Source organism: Aquarana catesbeiana, linkage group LG01, assembly GCF_042186555.1.
Source record: "Aquarana catesbeiana isolate 2022-GZ linkage group LG01, ASM4218655v1, whole genome shotgun sequence".
NCBI classification, from domain to species: Eukaryota; Metazoa; Chordata; class Amphibia; order Anura; family Ranidae; genus Aquarana; species Aquarana catesbeiana.
The window spans coordinates 540,772,013-540,798,937 of NC_133324.1; the positions used below are offsets into that span (position 1 = coordinate 540,772,013).

Consider the following 26,925-nt stretch of genomic DNA (forward strand, 5'->3'; position numbering starts at 1 on the left):
GCTATTGGACACAGCGGCAGCCGAGATGATGTGTGTTGTTCTTCTCCCTTGTCCACGGACCCGGTGGCTCAGCTCAGACAGGCGGCCAAAGCGTCAGTCTGTGTGGAGCGCCCGCCGCCCGCTCACCCCGCCGGCTTGCTTGGGCACACTGACCGATATTTCCTTACACTCCTGAGGCAAATTAGGCGGCCGCAAGAGCGAGGCCCTTCTGAGGGCGAGACCTAAGGCGACCGCCTAATTAAGAGGCCACCTCTGCATACTCGCACCGCTCTGCTGCAGATTTCACACAGTGCAGCGGCGGCCGGCGGGTGTCATGGCTGTCTGCAGCGGTGCAGAGCAAGCGCCATTTTTACGGGGCCCCTCTGCCCAGTCCGCCCCTACTTCCTGGCGGGTTCAGCAGTGGCTGGCAGCTCCGCCTCTTCTACAATTCGTCTGCAGCAGCCAGTGGTGACGCTTTACCAGCCCAGCCCACTCACCCTGCCAGCTTGGGGACACTGACGGGGGACATTCCCTCCCATCTTCCACACGCACATCAGGCAAATTAGTCGGCTGCGAGGCCCCTGGGAGCGCGGGCCTTAGGCGACTGCCCTATTTGCCTAATTAGAGAGCCGCCTCTGTATACATGTAAAACTTATATAGGGAGATTTGTTCCATCCCTGTGCATCATCTGAGGCTGTTCACTTCACTGGGTATATGGAGGGTTTACATCCACTTTAAAGCGGAAGTAAACCCATCCATAAAACTGTTTCATTTCCAGCACGTGCCGGAAATGTAACACTCCCATTGGTTGTGCTCTCAACCAAACTGTCAAGCCATCCAATGGCTGGTGTCATAACTGATCACATGTGAAGCATCATGGCAGTTGTAGATTAAACAAAGGCAAAGATGGCAGCTTCCTTGGCTGAAAATGATAGGAGGGTTTACTTACACTTTAAGTGGTTAAACTACTACCCTGGGAGTAGAACATTCTGCCTACATTGATGAGGCTCTGATTGCTGCACTTGTAGCATATCCTTCTGAGCATGTGCAATCCACTGGGTGTTCAAAGAAAGTCCAAACATTGGCAGTTTTGTTCGATGAAAGTCCACACACTGGCAAATTTGATGTGGATCAGAATGGATGATAGAGGACATTTCATTTTTTTCTGCTTTTATTCACAACACTTGCTTTGGACTTGATTAGAAAAAACGTTTTTCACTTTGACTATATTTTATTTATAATATAGACACATTTATTGTGATATTTTGAATAATTTTATACACATATATATTTATTTGGTCATCTCTCATGGCTTGAACATACTGGCCATAACAGAAACCTGGCTGCAAAATTTTGACTCAGCTTCTCCTGCTGCCCTCTCCCATGGTGGTCTCCATTGGACTCACTCCTCCAGACCCAACAGACAGAAAGGAGGTGGAGTTGGCTTCCTTCTGTCCCCACAAAGCACCTTCCAAGTCCTTACTGTCCCTCCCTCTCTATCCCTCTCTTCTTTCGAGATGCACTGTATTCGTCTGTTTTCTCCCATTTCTCTGAGGATTGCAGCAATTTATAGGCCTCCAGGACCGGTATCGCGCTTCATTGATGACTTTGCTGCCTGGCTACCCTACTTTCTCTCCTCTGAAATACCCACCATTATTCTTGGTGACTTTAACATTCCTGTCAATGTCAACAGCCCAACTACAGCTAAACTTCTCAACTTAACCTCATCTTTTGACCTAACCCAATGGACACATACTTCCACTCACTCCAATGGTAATACCCTTGACCTTGTATTCTCCCATCTCTGCAACCCTGGCAACCTCACCAACACCCCCTTTCCTCTATCTGATCACAACCTCATTACTTTCACTGTATCCTTGCCTCCAACCACCCATCCCTCCAAGCAGCAAACAATTACTTGTAGAAACCTTCGCCACTTTAACCCTTCTCTTCTCTATTCTGCTACTGACAACCTATATGACATAATCTCTCCCCTGTCCTGTCCTGACCTGGCCACTTCTGTCTACAACAGTTCACTCTCATCATCACTAGATGCACTTGCTCCCCTAACCACACGCAGAATTAGGCCCCGACCGTTACAACCCTGGCAAACTGACAACACTAGAAATCTCAAGAGACATTGCCGTGCTCTTGAACGACTGTGGCGTAAAACCAAATGCCTGCAAGATTTCACCCTATATAAATCTGCCCTTCTAAAATACAATTCATGCCTCCATGCTGCCAAACAAGCCTACTTTGTCTCTCTTATTAATTCCTTGTCATCCAGTCCCCGTCGGCTCTTCTCAACCTTTAACTCTCTGCTTCGTCCACCACCCCCTCTACCCACTAACTCACTCACTGCCCAAGAGATTGCCAATCACTTCAAAGACAAGATCGATGCAATTCGTGAGGACATCTCCACTGTGCGTACATCTTCCCCACCCATCATACCTTGCCCAGCAGCACATTCAACCCTCTCCTCTTTTGAATTGGCTACTACGGAAGAGGTTACAAAAATTTTCTCGAATGCCCACCTAACCAATTGTCCCTTGGATCCTGTTCCCTCACAACTACTACGGTCACCCTCTTCTTCTATCCTATGCTCCCTCACCCACATCTTCAATCTCTCCCTTTCTAGTGGCATTTTCCCCTCCCCTCTAAAACATGCACAGATCACTCCCATTCTTAAAAAGCCCTCACTGGACCCTACCGACCTGAACAACTTAAGACCCATCTCATTACTCCCATTCACCTCTAAACTTCTAGAACGCTTAGTCTACAACCGTCTTAGCTCCTACCTCAATGAAAATAACCTTCTTGACCCCTTACAGTCTGGCTTTCGCTCGCAGCACTCCACGGAAACTACCTTACTAAAACTCACTAACGATTTACTAACTGCTAAAACCAACAGCCAGTACTCCATACTCCTACTACTTGACCTCTCTGCGGCCTTTGATACTGTTGACCACCCGCTCCTTCTCAATAAACTACATTCCCTTGGCCTCCGAGATTCTGCTCTATCCTGGTTCTCTGGCTATTTATCACAGCGCTCCTTCAGTGTCACCTACAACTCTGTCTCCTCCTCTCCATTGCCCCTTTCTGTGGGGGTCCCCCAAGGCTCGGTTCTTGGACCCCTTCTCTTCTCTATCTACACCACCTCCCTTGGTCACCTAATAACTGCCCACGGCTTCCAATACCACTTATACGCTGATGACACCCAAATCTATCTGTCTACTCCTCACCTCACTCCTTCAGTCTCCTCTCGCATTACTAACTTACTAACTGACATATCAGCATGGATGTCGCACCACTTCCTTAAACTAAATCTCTCTAAAACTGAGCTATTAATATTCCCCCCCGCCCGTGCCCCCCTCCATGACTTTTCCATCAAAATCAACAATGCAACCATCAGTCCCTCCCCTCACGCCAGGGTACTAGGTGTAATCCTAGACTCCGACTTGTCATTTCAGCCTCAAATCCAATCATTGTCAAAAGTTTGTAGAATTCACCTCCGTAACATCTCTAAAATTCGCCCTTTTTTAACAAATGAATCCACCAAGCTCCTCATTCACTCCCTTGTTATCTCTCGCCTTGACTATTGCAACTCCCTTCTCATTGGCCTACCGCTCCATAGGCTATCCCCTCTTCAGTCTATCATGAATGCTGCTGCCAGACTTATCCACCTTACCAACCGCTCAGTGTCTGCCAACCCTCTACTTCAATCCCTACACTGGCTCCCAATCACCCAGCGAATTAAATTCAAAATTCTAACCACAACATACAAAGCCATTCACAACTCTGCCCCAAGCTACATCACTAATCTTGTCTCCAAATATCACCCAAATCGTCCTCTCCGCTCTTCTCAAGACCTCCTGCTTTCAAGCTCTCTCATCTCCTCCTCCCATGCTCGTCTCCAGGATTTCTCCAGAGCCTCTCCCATCCTCTGGAACTCGCTACCTCCATCTATCCGGCTAGCCCCTACTCTTGCTACCTTCAGGCAATCCCTGAAAACTCATCTCTTCAGGAAAGCCTATCACGTCTCCAACTAATCTCCTACCACTTCCACCAGCTCATTCCCCACAGTTACAACCTTTTGTACCACCTGCCCCACCCTATTAGATTGTAAGCTCTTCTGAGCAGGGCCCTCTTAATCCTATTGTATTGTATTGTATTATATTATAACTGTATTGTCTCCCTTTTCTATTGTAAAGCGCTGCGTAAACTGTTGGCGCTATATAAATCCTGAATAATAATAATAATAATAATAATAATTTGGTGTTTGTTTGCATTGCAGATATTTAAGGCCAAGTTTACACCTATGCGTTTTTTTTTTAATGTTTTTGCAGAAATGCACTACAGTCCATTTAACATTATTTCTTTTGGGACACGGTCACAGCTATGCTTTTTTCAGCCGCTGTGTTTTTGGAAAGGGTCAGGGACTTTTTTGGTTCAATAGACTTCAATGGAGAAGCTGCAGAAAAGCACGTAGTACGTTTTTGCCACAATTGTACTGCGATTTTGCTGCAATTTGTTTTTTAAAGTCCATACAACAACAAATTGGCCAAAAAAAGCAAAATGCATCACAAAATATGCAAAAAATGCATCGAAAATACATGTGCAAAAACTCAAAAAGCACTGCAGAAATGGATCAAAAGCAAACTGCATAGGTGTGAACCGAGCCTTATACATACTCATCAGGATGAGCAGCATTAGGCTGTTGTTAGCAGCCTAAGTTTGTTACCAAAGCACTGACTTTGGTTTTATTTTGGCACATGCGAGTGATCGGCCCTGGACACAGACTGTCTGAGTCCAGGGCCAATCACTCACATATGCTAACTGCTTGAGATATTACATGGGCGCGATTAGCTGCAAGTGTCAGCAGCCTCTCATTTCTTTTAATGGGGCTGTCTACTTTCACAGCTAATTGTGGGAAACACCTCTGGAGTTCTCGCATCTAATCGCAGGCAGGGTGCATTTGCAGGTGTGAATGCACCCTACATGCGAATGGGTTTGATTAGCTGCCGGAGCTGGCAGCCTCCCATTTCTTTCTTAGTGTGAATGCACCCTTGCTGCTGATGGACTTTGTAGATCTGGGAGACAGGATGCTACACAGAGCATAGCTTGTTTGGTCCTACAGTCAGCCCTCTGTGTATTCAGAAGAGCCCAGGCAGTGACACTGGGTGATCTACCTATCTCCCAGCTAAAATGCAAGTCTACTCGTCTCTTGAAATTTTGTCGGTATAGCACATAATTTCAAATGTTTGCAGATAGGCATCATTGCTCTCTCAGAAGGCAGAAGACAGCTCCAGTATAACCTATCTAGCCACTCTTGCAACATTGAGTGTGTTTCCCCTATCACAATGCGCATCTGCCTTGACTTACTGTGACTGCATGTTAGCTCTTCTGCTGCATGCTTTTGATTTAGGAACACTTTATTTTGAGATCACTGATACTTATTGTCACAGCTGACATGGTCAGGTGCTACAGATAGGGGTAATTGTTTGATAAGGAGCCCATTGGCTCCTACTTTCTATACTAGGGGTCCTCAAACTTTTTAAACAAATGGTTACTTTACTGTCTGTCAGATTGCTGGGGGGCTAGATTATGGCCAGTAAGAGTAAAAATGACCTTTTTCTTTTTGTTTTTAGAGGTTGATGGAAGTAAAACATGCCACTGCATTGCCAATCAGTAGAAGTAAAAAAATGCCTGTGTATCAGCTGTCAGTGGGAGTAAACAAAATTGTCCCTATGCAGTGGCGTCTCCAGCTTTCATATTTATGGGGGGCACATGGCGGGACAGGGACAAAAGTAGGGGGGCAACTATAAAATGAAATTATATATCCTGGGGCCCTTCACTATGATCCCACCACGGCCCTTTCACATGTTCTGCAGTGAGCTCCCTTCTTACTGTATTGGGGCCCCCCCGGGGTGGCAGAAAACAAGAGATATATGTCACCAGCATACCAAGAAAATATAAGGGTCCAAAGCAGTGGGAGAACTATCAGGGTTGCAAAGGTTGTCTTGCCACCGGGCCCTGGTGTTCTGCCACTGTGGGGTTCCCCAGCCTCCTCTTGCTGTCCTGCCCCTGCTATTGACAGCGCTGGTCTGGCATCTCTTGGAATTTACAGGCTGGTCCTAAGAAAGGGAGAAATCAGTCTGTTTTTTTCAGTAACTGAGAGTCCTGGTGGAGTCCTTCCTGCAACTCGCTCTTCTCCCTGCCAATGAGGATGCAGGGGAAGGAGCAGATCGGGCAGCCGTGGTTGTGTGAGCACTCGCATTATGCAGTGTCAGCGAGCAGAGGGAGGGAGGAGGAATCAACTGCAGGAGCTGACTGGGGACACTCTCCCTCTTAGACATTGCCTTTTTGTAAAAAAAAAAAAAAAAAAAAAAAATTTTTTAATTGGGGGGGGGGGGGCACATGGTGGGGCACAGCATAATGTTGGGGGGGTCAGGGCCCCCTCTGCCCCCCCCCAGGGACACCATTGTCCCTATGTCAGCAGTCAATGGGGGTAAAAAAAATTGCTTAATGGTCAGTGGAACTAAAAATGTCTTGGACCTGTAAGCAGCCAATGAAGATAAAGGGCTTTACTCACCCCCCTCGCTTATGTCTACTAAGCTGGCCATAGATTAATCGAAATTCAGCCTGTTTGGCAGGAACCGTCCACATTTTGGTCCATTTATGGCAGTGGTTCTCAACCTGGGGGTCGAATGATGATTTGCCAGGGGTCACTGAATCCTGGGCTGTTCCTGAAGACCGCACCGCTCTCCCAGCCTTTTTGCGGCCGCCCAGCTGGGCTCACGCAGCCTTTTTTGCAGCTGCCCATTCAGTTCATTGCATGGCTGGGGGGCAGAGACTAGAGGTCAGCTGACTGGTGAGGAATGTGAAGTGGGAGGGGATGGAGGAGACCCTATCCTGATTTCAACATAGGTGTCACTGCTACGAGACACCACAAACTCTGGGACACAGTGAAGCCGGAGACACAGTGAGTAATACTACCTGTGATTATAGTTGATATTAAAAGTCCCCACTACAGTTCACATATCAGCAGATGACCTTGATCAAGAGCATCTAAGTTGGCCGATCAGAACTCCCCCCAGCATTGCCACTCATCCCAACTCCCCGCCAGCACTGCCACTCATCCCAACTCCCCGCCAGCACTGCCACTTATCCCAACTCCCCGCCAGCACTGCCACTCATCCCAACTCCCCGCCAGCACTGCCACTCATCCCATTCCCCTCACCTCCTCCACCAAGGAGTAAGAGAAGGAATAAAAATAGAGAATACATGGAAGGGAGAGGAAAAGAGAGGAAGGAACAAATAAAAAGGGAGAGAAAAAATATGAGAAAGGGGTGGGGAAAAAAAACAAGAAATTAGAATAGAGAGAGATAAAGGGGAAAGAAAGGAGAACAAAGAGAAAGAATGGTACATACTAAAATGTACCATAAGGGGTTTTAATACTGTACGAGTGGAAGGGACTTGTAATGTCCGTGGGTTAGGGGAGCAAATTACTTGTCCTGCCTTGGGTGCCGATAACCGACGCTGCGAAAATAATTTTACTGTTAGGGATCCCCACAACTTGGGAAATTTTATCAAAGGGGTCACGGTACTAGTAAGGTTGAGAACCACTGATCTATGGCCATTCCTGTTCGACAGGAGTCAACCTAGTGACCTGCTCCTCTCAAACGAGACTTTTGAAAAATTTGTGTTCGATCAGCACATGCAGCCAGTCAGCTGAAGCACTGATCAGTGTATTCTAGCAACAGAGAAAGATGTCTGCTGTCAGAATAGAATAGCACAGGAGGGAGGATTCTCCCCATCCACCTCAAATATGTGAATAGGGGAATGAGTTCTTTTTTTTTGATCAGCCAGCTGATCTTCTATGGCCTGCTTTATTAAAGTGGTTGTAAACCCTTACACACCATTTTTTACCTACAGGTAAGCCTATAAGTCTTACCTGTAGGTACTGGAAATATCTCCTAAAACTGCACGGTTTAAAAAATCCCTATATAAATCGTTGCGCGCCGCGCACACGGCATTACAGTGGGAGAGAGCGTCGTGTCAACATCGGAAGAAGAGAAGAGGGAAGAAGACGGCGGAGAAGACCAGGCCACCGCTACCAAAAGAGCAGGCAAAAGAGCAGAAGATAGCGGAGGAGCCCGGCAGAAGATACCGGAGAGCGCGGAGAAGAGGCCGGAGAGTGCGGAGAAGAAGGAAGAGACCCCCGGAGCTGCCTAATAAATTACTTTAAAAACCTGTCTAGTGTGTTTTTTTTTTATTGACACTTTTTTTTCCTTGGTGAATGGGTAGGAGTACGATGTACCCCATACTCATTCACATAGGGTGGGGGGCTGGGATCTGGGGGCCCCTATATTAAAGAGGGCTCCCGGATTCCGATAAGACCCCCGCCCGCAGACCCCGACAACCAACGGCCAGGGTTGTCGGGAAGAGGCCCTTGTCCTCATCAACATGGGGACAAGGTGCTTTGGGGTGGGGGGCCGCAGGGCGCCTCCCTGCCCCAAACTACCCACTCCCCATGTTGAGGGCATGCGGCCTGGTACGGTTCAGGAGGGAGGGGGTGCTTGCTCGTCCCCACCCCCTTTCCTAACCGGCCGGGCTGCGTGCTCGGATAAGGGTCTGGTATGGATTTGGGAGTGACTCCCACGCCGTTTCCCTTACAATCCATACAAGACCTAAGGGCCTGGTATGCTCTTGGAGGGGGAACCCATGCCGGTTTTTTATTTAAAATTTGGAGCGGAGTTCCCCCTCAAGATCATCTGAGCACAAGTTGCATGCCACAAGTCGGATCATGCAAGGCGATCCGACTTTGATCCGACTTTAATGCTAGTTAATGGGCTGAAGTAGTATCAAACTCGGACCAAAGTAGTACAGGGAGCATTTTCAAAGTTAGACCGACTTGTGTCAGACCAGTTAGGCCGGCTCCCATAGGGAAACATTGATTTTCACATGTCATGCGACATGAGCTCCCAATGTCGGAGCGCTTGTCGCACTAGTGTGAACCCGGCCTAATACAGTGAGGGAAAAAAGTATTAAGGCTGGAATGGGCTACAAGACCATCGCCAAGCAGCTTGGTGAGAGGGTGACAACAGTTGGTGTGATTATTCGCAAATGGAAGGAACCCAAAATAACTGTCAATCTGTCAGAGAACTCACACAGCAAGCACCCGTCTCCGTGCAGCAGCTGCCAATCCTCGTTCCGCTAATGCCAATTTGCATGCATGGAACTGTAGCCAGAGACAAATGAGATCCAGAGTGGGCATGCACAATGGCACCTCCATGCGAACGTGCTAATATGAACCAGTGAGTGCCAACGCGCTAATGCGCATGCCCGCGCGCACGTACCCTGCCACGAATCCTGGCACACAGCACCCTATATAAACAGAGTCTGCCTAGCATCAGTGCTGGATCGTCTTCAGCTTGTCCCTGTGTTCCTGTTGTTACTCTGCCTGATTGACCTTGTTCCTGAAAACCCGGTTATCTCCTGACCATTCTCTTGGATCTTCCCTACCTGCTGAACCTGCCTCTACCTGCAATACTGACCTTGGCTTGGACTTATGATTATGGCTCTGCCTTCTGATTCTGTACCCCGCTGCCGGTCCGTTGCCAACCTCTGCCTGTTCCTGACTACGGTTTTGCCTTCTGATTCGGTACCCCACTGCCAGCCTGTTGCCGACTCCTGCCTGTTCCTGATTCTGCAGTTGATCCTGATCTGGCTCCCGCTGAACAAGTCTGGTGATCAGTTTCCACATCTCCTCAGCAGAGGTTCCTGTATCTCCAAGTTCCAGCTTCCTGCCTGCAGGCACCTGCACCCTTTCGTTGCCCTCGCACTCCCTGTACCCACCACCAGGGGTACTTGGACCAGAACTGTGCAAGCGGCCACCCTCATCATTTCGGGCTCCGCTGTAAGGTACATGACACAATCTCCCTTGATCTGGGGCTCCATGCAAGATCTCACCTCAGCCCAGAACTGTGTCCCTTGATGAAAAATCCATCACCAATCACGCCGCCCGCACATCACTGACCCGAAAAAAAAAAATGCTCCCGCCGTCTATGAAAGCTGGTCGCCTACTGCGGGCTCCACTGTTTGACATTTCTTATAAAGGTAAGGGGAAGGGCCACCTGAGCAATGTCAGCTGTCAGCTGGTGGTCCCGCTCCCATGTGGCATCTTGGACTGATGCATGCTGGGTTGGTGATGTCACAAGGGGGTGGGACCACCAGGTGACGCCTCCCCCTTATCTATATAAGAAAGTTCAAACCGCGGGGCCTGCAGTAGGCGGCCAGCTTTCATTGATGACAGTGGCATTTTTTTCCCGTGTTTTTGTTATCTTTTAGTATAGGAATTGTCAAAAACTGTCTGACACTTTTGACACTTTTTTGGTGAATGGGTAGGGGTACTATGTACCCCATACTCCATCACATGGGGGGTGGGATCTGGGGGCCCCCTTGTCAAAGGGGGTTTCCAGATTCCGATAAGCCCCCTGCTTGCAGACCCATCAACATGGAGAAAAGGTGCTTCAGGTGGGGGGGCAGAACTCCCCCCTATGTTGAGGTCATGTGGCCTGGTATGGTTCAAGAGGGGGGGCACCCGCTCACCTCCCCCTTTCCTGACTTGCCAGGCTGCATGCATGGACAGAGGTCTGGTATGGACTGTTTATTAATTTTTTTTTTTTTTTTTTTTGGGGTGTGGTTTCCCTTAAAACCCAAAGCAGACCCGAAGGGCCTGGTGTGCATTGGGTTGGACCCCACACTGTTATTTTTCATCATTTTTAATTGTCGTCATTTTTTCTTTTGCATTCAGCTGTCCACTTTATAAATTGGACTTAATTTACCGCATTTGATAATTTATGCAAATGAGTCACGTGACCACGTTATCGCATTTGGTAAACGTTAGTGAATTGACCCCAAAGTCTTCAATTCACACATGTTTTCCAGGAGGATGAAAGTTCTTCAAATAGTAAATGGACATTTTCGATCATGCTATAACCAACAGAAGCAAGAATATCTCTTCATTTTATCTTTTGTATTGGTTGATGATCCTCTGGTGACTCGGTTTGCTGCCATTTGAGACCTTACCTGTATGTGCAGTACCCAGTGCCAGTATGGTTTTCAAAAATCTTTTCTTCCTAATACTGTAAATTTTAAAGTACTAACAATTTTATAAATTTCTGCTTTTGAGTACAGGAGCATGCTAAAGAAAAAGATAATCTATACATTTTAGGGGAAGGGGAAATGTAATTGTGAAAATTATGCTACAATAATATCACTAGCCAGATGACTAAAGAAAACAATGACATTATATTGTAAATGGTAGGACACTCTGGAAATCCATTGTAAATAATATATAAATATTTAGTATCACAATGAATTGTGGATTTTGATATTTTGTATACATTTTAATTATTATGTTTTAGGAAATATTTTTTTACTTGAGTAAATGTGAAATATTGCATATGAATATTTCACATTTCCTTGTCCAGTGCTTGGGCATTTTTTCATTGAGTTGGCCAGAATAATAATTTATTCTGGCCATTCAAATGAAAAAAACGTTCAAACAAAAAAAGTGCTTAGTGTTAACACACGTTTAGACATGTTTACATGCGTTTACCCACTTTTAGGTGCATCAGTTGTTTTTTATGCTTAAAAGCTCTTCTCCTAAACGCACACGTGATTTATTTATTTTTTCTGCATCTAAACATCTGTAAACGCCTATAGTCTATATGAAAACATAGGTTAACATGGAAGGGAGTTTAGCGGTAGAGAAAAACAGTTCAAATGCCTGTAAAAACTGCTTTTAACCACTTGCCGACTGGCTGACGCCTATATACGTCGGCAAAGTGGCATGGGTGCACAAAATCCCGTATGGGTAGTCCGCCCCTTTAAAAGCCGCCAGAGGGCGCGCGCCGCCGGAGACACTATGCGCAGGGTCAGCGGGTGCGATCGCATGAACCAGCACAGGGATTTGTGTGTGTAAACACACAAATCCCTGTGCTGTCAAGGGGAAAGGAGACATGTCGTTCATTCCTAGTAAATAGGAACAACGATATGTCTGCTCTCTTACTCAGTCCTATCCCCATACAGTTAGAACACACTGAGGGAACACACATTTAACCCCTTGATCGCCCCTAGTGTTACCCCTTCCCTACCATTTTTATAGCACTGATCACTGTATAAATGTCACTGGGCCCAAAAATGTGTCAAGTGTCCGATCTGTCCGCTGCAATGTCGCAATCCCGGTAAAAATCGTAGATCGCCACCATTACTGGTAAAAAAAATAAATAAAAATGCCATAAATCTTTCCCATAATTTGCAGACGCTATAACTTTTGCGCAAACCAATCAATATAATATCGCTTATTGTGATTTTTTTTTTTTTTTTTTTTACCAAGACGGTAAATGTCGAAGATGTCGAAGAATATATATTGGCCTAAACTGATAAAGAAATGTGTTTTTTAAAAACATTTTTGGAGATATTTATTATACCAAAAAGTAAAAAATATTGTTTTTTTCTCAAAATTGTTGCTGTTTTTTTGTTTATAGCGCAAAAAATAAAAACTGCAGAGGTGATCAAATACCACCAAATGAAAGCTCTATTTATAGGAAAAAAAGGATGCTAATTTAATTTAGGTACAGCATCGCATGACTGCGCAATTACCAGACAAAGTGACGCAGTGCCAAATTGTAAAAAGTGCTCTGGTCAGGAAGGGGGTAAAATCTTCCGGGGCTGAAGTGGTTAAAGTGGTTGTAAGGACACAAGGTTTTTTTATGCATGAAGGTAAAAAAACCTGTGTGCAGCAGCCCCCCTAATACTTACTTGAGCCCCCTCCGATCCAGCGGTATCATGAGAGCCTTGCCTCTCCGGGCACTCTTGATTGGCTTTTGGCAGCCAGTAAGCCAATCAGGAGACAGAGGGGGCGGGGCTGAGCCGCGGCTCCATGTGTGAAATGCAGAGCGTGCCTGTTTGAGTGCCCCCAGAGCACCCCCCGAGAAATATTAAATTGTTTTCTGGTATGAAGGGTTTTTATAGATGTCATAAATGTTTGGCCTGCCGGGTTAGCAAGAAGCAACCGAAAAAGAGATCCTCATTCTATTCAAGGAAAGGCATAGAGTATGATATTAGAGAATTAATCACTTGCAATACTACCCATGTGATTTATGTCATCGAATGTCTGTGCCGACTGCAATACGTGGGTAGGACTACAAGACCCTTATGTGTACGCATTAGAGAGCACATTACTAACATTAGGAAGGGGTTTCCTAAGCATAACCTCTCAAGACATTTCGATGAATTTCATCACAGAGATCCATCTGCTCTGGTTTTTTATGGTATTGATACCATTAAGGACCACTGGAGGGGGGGTAGTAGGAAGAAATGGATATCCCAGAACGAAACCAGATGGATATATCGTTTAGACAGTTTGGTTCCCAGAGGACTAAATGTGGATATTGATTTGAACTGTTTTTTAACCAACTTTTAACACAATTTCCCAGTTTACACATATCACCTATATGTTTCTTTTAACACTACATAATATTTTTAGGATATACCATTTATTAGATGCATTGCTTGATACATGTGCGATTTTTTATATTCAGGCATATGTGCTGACTTGTGGGGTCACACACACGCATCTATCTAGAGTAAAACAGACAGTTATGAGATACATTACTGTTGATATAGCTGCCTTATGGTTCATGATAGTTGTCCCCTTATTCTTACACAGTGTCCCTCAGATACAGCCCTGTTTGGGCATAGACACACATAAACACATATGGTGGCTCTCATATTTTTACATACAGATTTTATATACACTTAGGTTTTTTAGTATGACGTGAGATATCCACACACTTTTTATTATATGTGGCCTGCATGTACCTTCTCTACCACTTGCATAGATTTGGTGATATTAGTATAGTAGCCTATTTTTATTTCCATATGTGGGTGCATGGATGAGTGTACATATATATATACATGTTTGTAGCTAGTCCCGGTTGTTTTTTTCCCTTTGGTCTATTATATACCAACTATTGACACTGATGTTTTTAATTTTCAACATTTTCTATTTTGTATTTTTTATTTTTACTTTTTATCATATTTTTTCTATTTAATGTATATTTTTTTATTTTATTTTTTCTCCCTTCTTCATAAATGTTTGCCCATTTATATGTGTAAGGGTTTGCCTACATACCATTGCTTGCTTAGGCATAAATTCCATCCCTCTGTTGCTTAATGACTATACGGAGGCGCCATGACATTTTTACAATCTCCACCAGGGGGTGTTAGGTGCCAATCTTTGCCTTTATTTTTATTCTGACAGCGTCTATTTGTCACTTCCCCGCTGGGTGGGTGTGATCGTACAACCAGGTCTTTGGATTGGACATCACGGCGCCTCCTTGTAGTATATTAGGACGTATGGTGTACCAAGATGGCCGCGCCTCAGATGACGTCTTGATGACGAAACGCGTAAGGCGTGGTCACGTGGTACGCATACGTCGCTTCAGCTTCTGACTCTGCTTAGGCTTCCGGTTTTTGGTAGACAGGCTGTGGAACGCACGCCGCTACCACGCTGTTGCTGCAGTAATTGGCTTTGAGCCAGCCGGCGGAGCACTGTCAGCTCCCATTTTTTAGATACATTGTTTTAATAAACTTAAACTTTTTGGATTTACGCTATGAGGCTCCTCTTTTCTCATCACATATGGATACTTTACGGTGGAAACTAATAAAAGGACAACAGTTACATATGGGGAAAGGAGACCACGGAATCGTAGAGAGGGATATCGATCGATAAGGAACTTTTCTACTGGATTCACACACACATGCCTATTACCCCTGCAGGGGTTGGGCGTTCCGGTGAGTGAGGGCACAAGTGGGGGTTCAATAGAAGACGTTTAGCATCAGTCATAGCAGATCTGTTTGGGATTATTTGGATGCACACAACGTTATTTTTTCACAGAAATTTTTTTTCCACATTCATGGGACAATTTTTTATTGGAGTATTTGGATGCACACAGTATAATTTATCACCGATTTTTTGATTGAAAATAATTTATCAAAGTTGAACATATCTTGCTTGTTTTTTACCTACCTTATTATTTTGCATCGTTTTTGGGATTTTTTAGTCACCATTAGAGGATTTATAACTGCCGTTTTGATATATGGTGTCACATTGTTTTGAACATTTATTATTGGAACTTTTATAGTGAATGCAATTGATGTTTTAGTTTCACTATATATAAGTTTTTTTATTTCATTATAGATTTTTTGTGGTGTTTTGTATATTTAATATTTTATATGGCACATACATTTCAAAGGTTTTTAGCACTTTTATAGGATTCTTCACTTAATTTGTTGATGCATTTTGATGCACACATTTTTCACGTTGAGGATTTAAAAACATTTCTGTGAACAGCGCCAATTCCCCTATTAGAGTATTTTTGCCCCCAGAGCAAGCTGCTTGATCTGGGGGCACCCAGCAGGAGGGAGGAGCCAGGAGTACCGACATGGGACCAGAGAAGAGGAGGATCTGGGCTGTTTTGTGCAAAACCATTGCACAGAGCAGGTATATATAACATGGGTTTTTTTTTTTCTTTTAAATAACAAAGGCTTTAATATCGCTTTCTGCACACGTGAGCTCATGCCCATGCTCAAATAAATGTGCATGCATGCAGAACTGTGCACAGAATTAGGGCCCTGTGTGCATCTACATGTGCATGTTTGAATGGACTTTGGCGCACAGTGGCATATTTAAAGCACTTGACGACTCAGGATCATTACTGAGTGGTCATCAGCTTCTTCTGCCTGTGACCTGATCCTAAGTTTATGTCTGTTTTTCTGACTTAGCTTGTTTGATTGCTTGCTCCTGAAACTCTGTTGCTGACTCTGGCTTATGACCCAACTTTGCCTTCTACCTGCTGTTCTGGTATGTTCTCTGCTTGCTCGATACTGACCTGGCTTCTGGTTCCTGATTCTGTACCTCTGCCTCCTGGTTGCTACTAACTTCTACCTGCCTGACCATGCATTTGAGATTCTGCATCTGCCAGCTGCACAGTCTTCAGTTCCGTGTTTACTTCAACATCTCCCAGCCTGGATTTCCTATAGGCACCCGTGCAACTCTGTGCCTTGTTATACCCAGTCATCAACCTCAGGGGAAATGGGGCAAGAGGTGTAAGGGAAGCCCTCTCGTCACCTCTGCCTCGGCCAGGTACACAACAGCTGCTGATTCGAAAAAAAGCCTATTTACAAAGCTCTACAGCCCAAACTTGTACACATTCAGAAGAGGGACTCATCCCCACTCCCTCCTACACTTCTCATGGGGCCTTCATACAGAGATAGAAAGAAACAATCTAAAAGAAAAAAGCATCCTGTTCTCTTTTTGAATACTGTGCCTTGGGTGCATCCTGGTAAGAAAAAAAAAAGTAATTTTCTCACAGTTGTATCTGATGAATATACCCCCTTCATCCCTACCACTACCCTACCACTACCTTTCCTCTTCTTCCCTCCCAGGGAGGAGATTTAGCTTTCCTGCTCATATATGGACTCGGTAGACAGTTTAATCCTCATCTATTCACTTTTTTTTATCAACCCACCTTATTGCATTCATCTCTCTCCTCTCACTGTTTTTTTTTTTTTTTTAATGCCTTGCCAGTTCCATTCTTTGCCCCTCTATTATAGAAGCAGCACACCTTGTACTACTATGCTGAATTATCATATATTGTATATTTGCTGTCTGAATTGTATCCTTTTGGAAATTGTGAAATTTCTGACACATTTTATATGACTGCTTTATATCTTTTGACTCCAACAACAAACGATTTTGTTACACTGCTGACTGACAACTGTATACTTCAAGTCTGTGATGTGACAGTCTAAGTGAAGAATTATTAAAAAAAAAAAAAAAAAAAAAAAAGGTAAAACAGAGAATGCATTTCAAAAAACAGATTTAAAAAAAATGAAATAGCATTAATCTAAAACCATTATAATTTCTCTTTAAACACACCCAGATCTTGCAATCTTAAAATTTCCCTCTTGTTTACGTGTCTTCTGATTTAGCTTCTTTAACATGAAAGTCACCCTTAACAATATCTGTTGGGATTCGCGTGAGTTATAAAAGCGTTTAAGAACCTTAAAAACATGAAAGATCAAATTCCTTCATCAGGGTCCATGTGGGACCCTCTTAATCTTGCCATGATAACACTAGGGAAAATAACAGAACCGAGATTAGGTAAGACAGTACAGTGATTTTGTTCACTCAAAGGTTATATAAATTTAAAATTAAAAAATAATAATACAACTTTGGCATGATAAGCATTGCTGCACTAGTTATGGTTACATCCTAGAAAAAATATTATTTATTTTGTTTAGTATGAGTATATCTGCACAACTGTGATTTCTGGACATTAGGAAATTCAGCACAGCAATACTTCAGCATCACATTTTCAGTTTGTTTGTTTTCTGCAGATGTGTAATCTATATGGCAATTTATATGCTTTTTGTTAACTAAGCTTGTCACTATTATAATAATTTCTGTAATAGTAATAAAAACACCTTTTTTACCATAAGTTTTACTTTTAAAATCATTGTGTTCATTTTTTATTAATAAGTGAACATTTGCTTTATAAAATCTAAAGGTAAATGGCAAACATAGGGCATCGCTTCTTGCTTGAGACAAAACTTGTAAGACAAGCAGAAAAAAAAAATTTAGATTATTTTCCACTACATTAACAGGGACACGAATTTCAGAGAAACAAAAAGCATGTGCAATGCTAGTATCTGTACAGCACATAAAACCTTTAAATTTCTGCCATTAGTTTTCTTGAATTTGTTGGTATAGTTGGTTAATACAGCAAAACACAAATATATGAAATTAGCATGTGATTCTAAAATTCATTTAATGTTGGGTTGGTTGCATTTTTGTTAACTTTGGATATTTTTATCACATCCGCAAAGAAGCATAATGCAACCTTGATTGACAACCAAAAGATATAATTAGATTTGTCTTAAACTCTGATTGCTATAAGTCAGTCATCAGTTTAAAGGTGTATTGGTCTAAATCAAGGGTGAATACTGAACTGAGCAGGCAGTAGTGTTTTTCATATCAATGGCACCAAACAGATAACAGATTGCTTTGCCAAGATTAAGAAATTACATGGCATGGTGTTCTGTTGTTCTTTATAGGTACTTTAGCCAAATGCAGTATGCACCAGTGTTTACCTCATATGGACCATTACCCTTTAAATTAATGTTGTCCAGTCCTGAATATGTCAGAGTGTTATAACTCATCTAGAAACTAGAAACACCATCTAGTTCCTTTATACAGCATAATTAAAGAAGGCCACAAAGAGTGCCGTTAAATGCTTTGTTTCATTAACATAATGAAGTCTATTTTGGGATGAAAATAGAAACAAAATGTGAGCATTACATTGGTATCCTGTACACAGGACTAAAAATGCCAGTTTAAAAAAAGTCTTACAGCATAAAGATTTAGGAGCACACACAATATTATTTCTTAAAGTAAATCGTAAAACAGTTTGTTAACAGGTTTTTCCCCTTTTTTATATTCTATAGACTTGTGACAAGGTGAGCTGGTTCTTTGCAGTTTTCTTCAATTGGAGATTCATCTTTGTTTGGTGAGACTATGAATCCATCACTGCTCCCTCGTCCTAAAGGGTAGTAAGTGTGAAGCTGATGGATGTTATTCCGGTTGCCCAAATTTGGCATGCTTTTGTAGTATAAATCTTCTGAATCCCTAGTTTTGGCTGGCGAAGAATCAGTCTGAGTGCTAGTGGTTATGCTTCCTGTGACAGCGATGCCAGTTAATGTAGGCATGCTGGTATAAAGAGAATCCTTGTTTGGTGATTGCATTGCGTCAGTGTGCTCATTATTTAACAAGGGGAAAAAACTTTCATTGTTGTCTGGCGGAATCTTTTTCCTATTAAAGTGAAGAGGCTGGTGGCTGTCAGCAGGGTAAACACGTGAGGGCAGCAGTGGGGCATCAGACTCCTCATGTATAAGTTCTATGCCCATTATCTCATCATTCGTAAAAGAGGTGGCATCATCAAGGACAATTGATTCATCCTCTTTTATATTGTTTATGTTATTTATCAATTTATTCACCAGATTTCGACTTTGTTCACATGAATGCTCATGGTTGTTCATATAGGAAGGTATATAGTTAGAAGTAAGTTCCTTCAAAATTTTTTTTTCTAAGGCAGTCTCTTTGTGGTTAAAGCCACGGTCAATAATTTTCACGCAGTCAGTAAGGTATCCTCCAGCTGCAATGCTATAACTGTTCACATGGTTACCATTCAGTGGTAGAGTATCCATGACACTTGTATCCCTGGCATTGTTCAGAAGTCCCTCTAGAAAAAAATACAAACATGCCTAATGTCATTTTTTTTTTTTTTTTTTTGCAATGTTACAAAATTTATCAGAGCTAGGCTTTCTCTTGTAAATGCAGCAATTAAAAGGCACATATTTACTTCAAATACTACTCATGACTAAATTTAAATGTATTTAAAACATTTGCATTCTTAATCAATTTTTAGCTGTCAGTGCATGCTTATTTATTAATATATAATAAAGCCTAAAAATATTCTAAACATCCACCCTCAAATGTTTTCAGTCCTCAGCTGAATATAATGGGACATCCATGAAAAGTGGAGCTAAACAAAGTGTCTAGTTGCCCAGCTAACAATTATTTCCACTGCAGTTTAGAAAAAAAAAAGAAAAAAAATATCACTTACTGTCAGAAACATCACTAGTGATATATTTTACTAAAAGTTATTTCTTCATACAAACCTGATTTTGCGTTTAATATCCAGTAAGGCTAATGGTGCCAGTAATGGCATGAGTGAGATTTTTATAAATACACTTAATTCATTCTGTAGACTGCCCAACAGTGTCAATACACAAGTATTTAAGGCATATCAAAGTCTGGTATTTAAAAATGTATCCTCTTTAATTGGAAGAATCTTTTAAGATGTGCAAAATGGTTAATACTGTATAGCAGGGGTCTCCAAATTATGGCCCATTGGCTAAATCCTGCCTGCAGTTAGGGCCAGTGGCATAGCCTCAAAGTAGGCTCACTGTGCTGTCACAAATGTCTTACTTCAGGTCAGCAGAAGTTAGCTTCTTCCCCCAATTACATGTTTGCCCCAGCATTCACAGGAGAACAAAACTTCCTCCACCCAAACCTGCTCTGCACCTTGGCTACTACCCTGCAGCAACAGCAATGCTCCAAGTAAAATGTATTAATTAATTTTAATTCCTTTCATTTATTTATATTTTTTTCAGCCTATGAATATTTGTAAAATATACAATGTGGCACTCCAACTGAAAAAGTAAGGAGACCCCTGCTGTTAAGCAATAAGCCTTCAGATGATAAAGACATCAAAATAAAAATGGCTTCTTATCATAACTCTTTATATGCCCCAGGACATAATGTTGGTGTGGCAGCCAAGCTAATAATGTGAAAAAGCCAAGAAATGTTGCCCCTTTCAGTAATGACTGATTGCTTGTTACAGTGATCAGTCATAGAAACAATGTCATTTTTTTGTTAAATTATTGCAGGTGTCACAAACATATTACAGGCTTCGAGAAAGAAGAGGGTACTAAACAAATGTGCATGTATGTGAAAATAAACACTTCTATGTGAAAATATTGCAATATCCAAAATGAATGAATTATATTTCCAGTACCATATTCATATATCCTAAATATACATCCTTAATACAATATGATAAACACATTTACAAAAAAATATAGTATTTCACAATAAAAAATATATCTTCCACTATAAATATATCCCACCATACAAATATCAGATGTGTATATAAAAAAATCAGTCCAAAAACCATTTAATATAAAGTGACAGTCTCCTTCCTGTGTTTTGTAATCTTTACTTTCTTCAGTGTGTACTGCACCACCAGTATAATCATGCACACACCCTGTGAGATGGAATGCCCACATGACTCACCAATTGGACCTTCAGCATTTCTCAAATGCGCAGTGACAATTGAAGTAGATTTTAAATGATACAGGTGGGTGGAGTTTTTCCATCTTCACCCTCCTATCAGGAAGCAGTATATACAATTTAAGACTACAATAATATGGTGGCTGGTCTGCTTCCTGACGATATAATTGCAACAAAAACACGTTTGGGGTGGGACTACCGGTCCTCGCGTGCATCACTTCCAGTGGGTTGAGCACACCGGCTCCAGAGCTGAATGGAGTGGCGTGGCTCCTTTGTATTACACAGGCTATTTCTTTGGTGCCTATAGCAAGCACAAATTAATGTAAGCATAAAACCTATGTTTTTATTATGTCCAGTTAAATAAAAATACTACACTATATCAGTTTTTCTCCCTGGCTTCTGTATCATGGTGGAGTGATTGACAGCAAGATTTTCAATTTGGGCCACAACAGATCCCACACAAACAAGCGCAGGTTTTGAAGAAAGCGAATATCAGATCCCTGCCCTCCTCACCAACGCTGGTACATGAGAACTGTCAAACTGTCTTGGCATGCCCCTTTTCTCTGGGATCAAAGGGGTGCTGACGGAGGCCATCTGACCAATTAGGCATCTCAGGAGTGGCCAGAGTGTTTGACTGTATCATGGCCCTCTCTTACACAATTTTATATTAAGATCTTCCAATATGTGCTAGAAACTGGTAGATTATTTTTCAGCATTCAATTTTATGTCAAGTGATACCAAACACAGAGTATATCAGATGGGCCTGTCACCCAGGAGGTATCTGACTGCTATCTCACCCTCTGTATGTGCTAGCATAGTCGTGTATGACCTTGATTTGTTCGGGATGATATTCCCCATTCAAATATATAGTTAATAATGATGTGTCTTGGTCTTGTTTGATTTTATTAATTGTGTGTGGATTTTGTTAAGTTGTGAATTGGGCTGAGGTCTCGGAGAGGTTGCCCCATGCTTGACTGCTTTCTGGGTAAACATTTTATGGCACGCTATATATTCCTAGTGCTTTATTTGCCCTACAAACCATGGGTGACAGAACTGAAGGATTTGATCATAGTTTTACAATCGGCCTAGTCAGCAGAAACCAACAGACATCCTGCCAGAATTCAATTAGCTGTTTACAACTCTGCAAAAGCCTGTGTGCTGGTGTCTGCTGTCCCAAAGTTGAGATAACAGGCTCTTTTGAAGTGTGTTATTATGACAAACATGGCTGAGACCTGACAAAATGGATGTCACATACAGTTTTTCATGGGCTCAAAGCACACAACTATTATACAAGTGACCTTTGAAAAAAGGTCCAATTGGTCTAGTGCGTTATTTAGGCATTCCATCTCTCGGGGTGTGTGCATATTTATACTGGAGCACACACTGAAGATAGTTTACAAAGATTTACAAGATTACAAAACACAAGAAGGAGACTGTCACTTTATATTAAATGTTTTTTGGACTGAATTTTTTATATACACATCTGATATTTTTTATGGTGGAATATTAGATTTATTTTTTTGTAAATGTGTTTATCATATTGTATTAAGGATGTATATCTGGGATATATGAATATGGTACTGGAGATCTAAGCATTCATTTTGGATATCTGAGTATTTTCACATATAAGTATTTATTTTCACATATATGCACATTTGTTTAGCATCCCCTTCTTTCTTTATCTGAGTGTTTTTACACTGGGAAGGCAGCTTATACTATTTTTTGAACATGTAGGGTTTTTTATTACAGGCTTCCCGATGTAATTTAATTTACTGAGACCCAAAGTGAGAAATAAGTAAATTATAAACCCCAGTTAACACTTATTCACTTCTTGCCTTCTCACCCTTTGGTGAAGAGCTTCACCATGTATTGTACCAGAAAAATTGTTTCAGTGTTGTGATAAAGAGAAAAATCACACATTTAAAGAAAATGAAAAATAATTTCAGCAAAAGGTCTCCTTGACTGACCACCTCAATAAACATATGTTCTTCAGTATCGTAAATAACTGCCAAATTAATAGGCCCAAGTGGTAATATCTGTCCTTCTACACATAGACATTATTACAGCACGATTAATGTAATAAACAATTTAGACATAATAAACGTGACAGATCTTGAGAAAAAAATGGAGGATACAAGGAAAAAAAGAAAAAACTATATCCAAAAACAAATATAAACTAAACAAAACTTATATAAAATATTTATAAAAGAATATATACCAACTACGTAGTTTCAAACATTATCACATGCCCTAAATAATAACAAAGAAAATATTACATGAATAGTTACATGAATATAGTTAACAAACAAACAACATTAGCAGAAATATATCCCCCTTAAACATAAAACAGAGACTGTCTATTTGAAATAATTTCATCCATTCAAAAAGTCTCAGAGGATCTTATTATAATCTTATTATATACAGTATATATCCTTATAATAATCAAGACACACATAAACCCACTATGTTAGCCAAAAAAAAAAAGACATACGTGAGAAATGTATCTCGCTATTGAAAATTCTTTACTGTATAGCGAAACAGGCCAGTGCAGTTTGTACAAAAAAATTGAGTATTCTTACCATGTACTACCCTTTTCTAATGAGAGTGCACCAAAAGTACTCACCTATACATCACTGTAAAAAAAGCAAAAGATTGGTGAAAGTAAATAAAATAGGATTGAACTAAAAAAGCAGAAAGGGCCACAAAAAGAAAATGCTGAGTGCAGGTGAAGGAGTGATAGTGAGAAAAGAATCAATGTAAACCCAAAACCGTGACTGTGAATAAAGTTTTTCAAGATTTATTAGATTTGGAACAGCAGAATGATACCCAACAGGGTTTGACAAAGGGCCCAGATGTTTAGAAGTCTTCTACAACCATACTTTTATTCAATATCAGTAAGGGCTCATGTACACTACAGCTTCTAAACATTAGTTTAGGAGCTTTTGGTATTTTTTTTCCAAACGTCCTAAACTCAACTACATAAAAGCCATGCACACATAGGCTTTTGTAAGAGTTTAGAGGCTGCTGCGGTTGGGTGAGGTTCAACTTCCCTCTCCTGAATGCAAAAAAATTGTGTTAAGGATAGGAATGTTTTGACCGCCGGCTGCAAAACGATTTTGCGTTTCCCCGTGGCCGGCGATCAACCTAGTCTGTGTACATGAGCCCTTAAACTGTTTTATGATCTTGTCATTTGTAAGAAGCGTGCCAAATCGGAATACAATGGGGTGCAACTTAACTAAAATGAAGAGGAAGTTGCACTGCACAATTTTTCCAGCAAGACTGACATTTCAATTAAAGAAGCAAACAAAGGAGGTAACATTATAGTGTGGCTCAGTGAGATCTATTCTTGGGAAGTGATGCACCAGGCTAACAGCACATTATAGGCAGATATCCTCTAATCCTACTAATCTCTGCAAGAAGAAATTGCTTACAGCAAAAGCGGATGGAGATCAGTTCAGAGAATTACTTTTTTTTTTTTGATTTTTTAATGGTTCATCCTCCCATTGTCCTAATCTTTTATATGTTGCCATATAAAAATGGCATACCAGATCACCTACATGACCAATTGTTTCAGGAATAGGGGACTTAACAGGTAACTCCGCTTTTGTGGGAAAAAAATTAGCAAATAAAAAAAATGAGCTATCTTTTTCAATCTGCAGCGCTGTAATTTTCTGTAGAATTCAATGCAATATGGCTACCTGGAGGCATTCTGTACACAAATGATGAATGCCCCCCCTCCAGAAATTAAATTTCCTGCTTGTGTGATTGGCTTACTGATTTTCCCAGAAGTCTGCACTAAGATACAAATCAGATTCTGAGCATCCCCTGCAACAAAACCAATTTTCGGTGAGGTACTCTCATAGAGAAATCACGTCTAAAGGGATGCAGACCCTGCAAGTTTCCTCATTAGAGCCCTGCAGGTGCAGCAGCTAATTGGTTTGTTGTTGCTAATTGGTTTTGTTGCAGGGGATGCTCAAAATCTGATTCTGTGAATCTGTACAGGAGTAGTTTTATCATTATCAATAGATAATACTACTCCCATACAGATTCACTTAGCACATGGACACAGACAAACAGCTATTTCAGAATTACAAATGCAGGAATCTGCAACAACATTTGTTAAAAATCCCTGCAATGTACATAGATCACCCAGAGGGGAATGTTTTTTTTTTTCTCAACAAAGGTGGAGTTATTTTTTAACTGAAAATTGGTGCACTTATGTATATTTTTATTTTATTTTTTATTTTTTGCAACCTCAGGTTTTGATTTTTTTTTTTTTTTTTGCATGGTTTGGAGGAATTAACATTCCCTAAAAAACCTTTTTGGCAAAATGTGATGTGATTGCTGTATACTAATATTTCCCATCAGAAAGTCATAGACACAACCTAATATTTTTTAAACATGGAATAACACTCAAACTCTCCTTTACATGAAGTTATTTTGAAACTTTTGGAAATTATTTTGAAAAATAATTATTTTGTGTTCCATAGTATCTTTGTTCTAAAGATTTCAGGGGTAGCAATGGATGCAAAATGTGTACTGTTTGTGGCCAAGCTGTTTTGGGGATGGTGGAAGAGAGATTGTATTGTAAATGACAGATATGTGATTTACGCTATGATAACTCTTTACTTCTACACTAGATAATTTGAACTCTGTTCAAATTGTCAGGTCCAGTTGATAGAGGGTAGCAGCATTCCTTCCCAGATCTATAGAAAACCCAAAAAGGTAAACAGCTACTTGCCCTATGAAAGCTTTCATTCAAGTAGTTTATACTAACTAGCCTGTAGAAGAAAGATGTGTATACTTACCAATTGCCTGGGCGCTCAGGTCTGATCACACGATCAGCTCCCAGAGGCAGCTTTAGGGGAGAACAGGGACAGCTGATAATGCATGCCCCTTATACAGATGCATAGTAAACCTATGTATGATGTCACCACCCAGGCATTCCATCTGTCCTCTCCTTTCCCAGTAGCTAGCCATTGGGGAGATCACGTGACTGGACCGGAGTGCCCTGAGAAATAGGTAAGTATACACATCTTTCTTCTACAGGCTAGTTGGTATAGAACCTGTACCTTAAAAGATGTTGTACTGAAAAATCATCCTCTACCCAGCAATAATAAGATCTTACAATCTAGTTTCAAAGCAGAGGTTGCTCTGAGAGGCAGATTAAACCAGCTTTTTTGACAGGCCAGAAGAGTGACTGGAGTGCCCCAAACACAAACCTAAACACAGGTCACACATTTAATCACTCGTTACAATTATCAAAGGGAGGTATTTATAACATTTTGAAGAAATATTGGTGATTCCTGCAGTTAAAAGCAACACTTTGAAGATTCACTACTAGCTAGCCTGACAAGCTCTGAACTTGAGAGATAAGCACAGCAGAAGCCATATTTCAAAACCTATTGTCTATCCTCAAGGGTGTACAGTGCCTTTTAGCTCTGCTGAAAGAGCCAGGTGGCTTGGAATTTTTTGTTGCCTGTTTTAATGGTGAAAATCCCCTGCATGAGCAACTGTTTCTGTTGAACTTAAGTTTGTTGAATAAAAGTGGGCTGGCAAGGCTTAAAACAACAGTTTGGACTGGCGTGGGCTCACGACAACTGCTTTTATCACTGAGTTAAATTGCCCCAAACATCACAAGTGGGCAAAACAAGCAGTGGAATTATCTGAATCCTCACGCAAGAAGTGAGTACCTGTCAGGAACTGTTGATGCCCTGTGTGGGAAAGCCAAAAAGCAAGCATTGCATGTAGTAGGTGGTGTGTCTGCAAGAAGGGAGAAGACCTTTAAGGAGATGGGGCTTCATCTGTTGAACTGTGTAAAGGCAGTGTGTGTGACTGAGAGGATTTCTCCTCACGCACATAGGTTGGACTTGATGGACTTGTGTCTTTTTTCAACCTCACCTACTATGTAACTATGTAATGGCCAGGCCAGTGAGTCCACCAGTGTTCAAATAGACCTG

At 41.6% G+C, this 26,925-nt stretch overlaps 1 protein-coding gene across 11 annotated transcripts in view; it reads right to left on the reverse strand.

Annotated features, from left to right (window-relative positions):
- Positions 1–16,849: 16,849 nt before the first annotated feature.
- Positions 16,850–26,925, reverse strand: part of ADGRL3 (adhesion G protein-coupled receptor L3) — a 1,522,275-nt gene continuing 1,512,199 nt past the window's right edge. For 8 of the 11 annotated variants that reach the window (XM_073595048.1, XM_073595046.1, XM_073595028.1 and 5 more), the window contains one exon: positions 16,850–19,352. In XM_073595048.1, coding sequence (XP_073451149.1) covers positions 18,553–19,352 — 800 coding nt within the window. In that variant the 3' untranslated portion in view covers positions 16,850–18,552. The remainder of the gene's footprint in view (positions 19,353–26,925) is intronic. The other 3 variants (XM_073595095.1, XM_073595075.1, XM_073595089.1) reach the window with 2 other exon arrangements.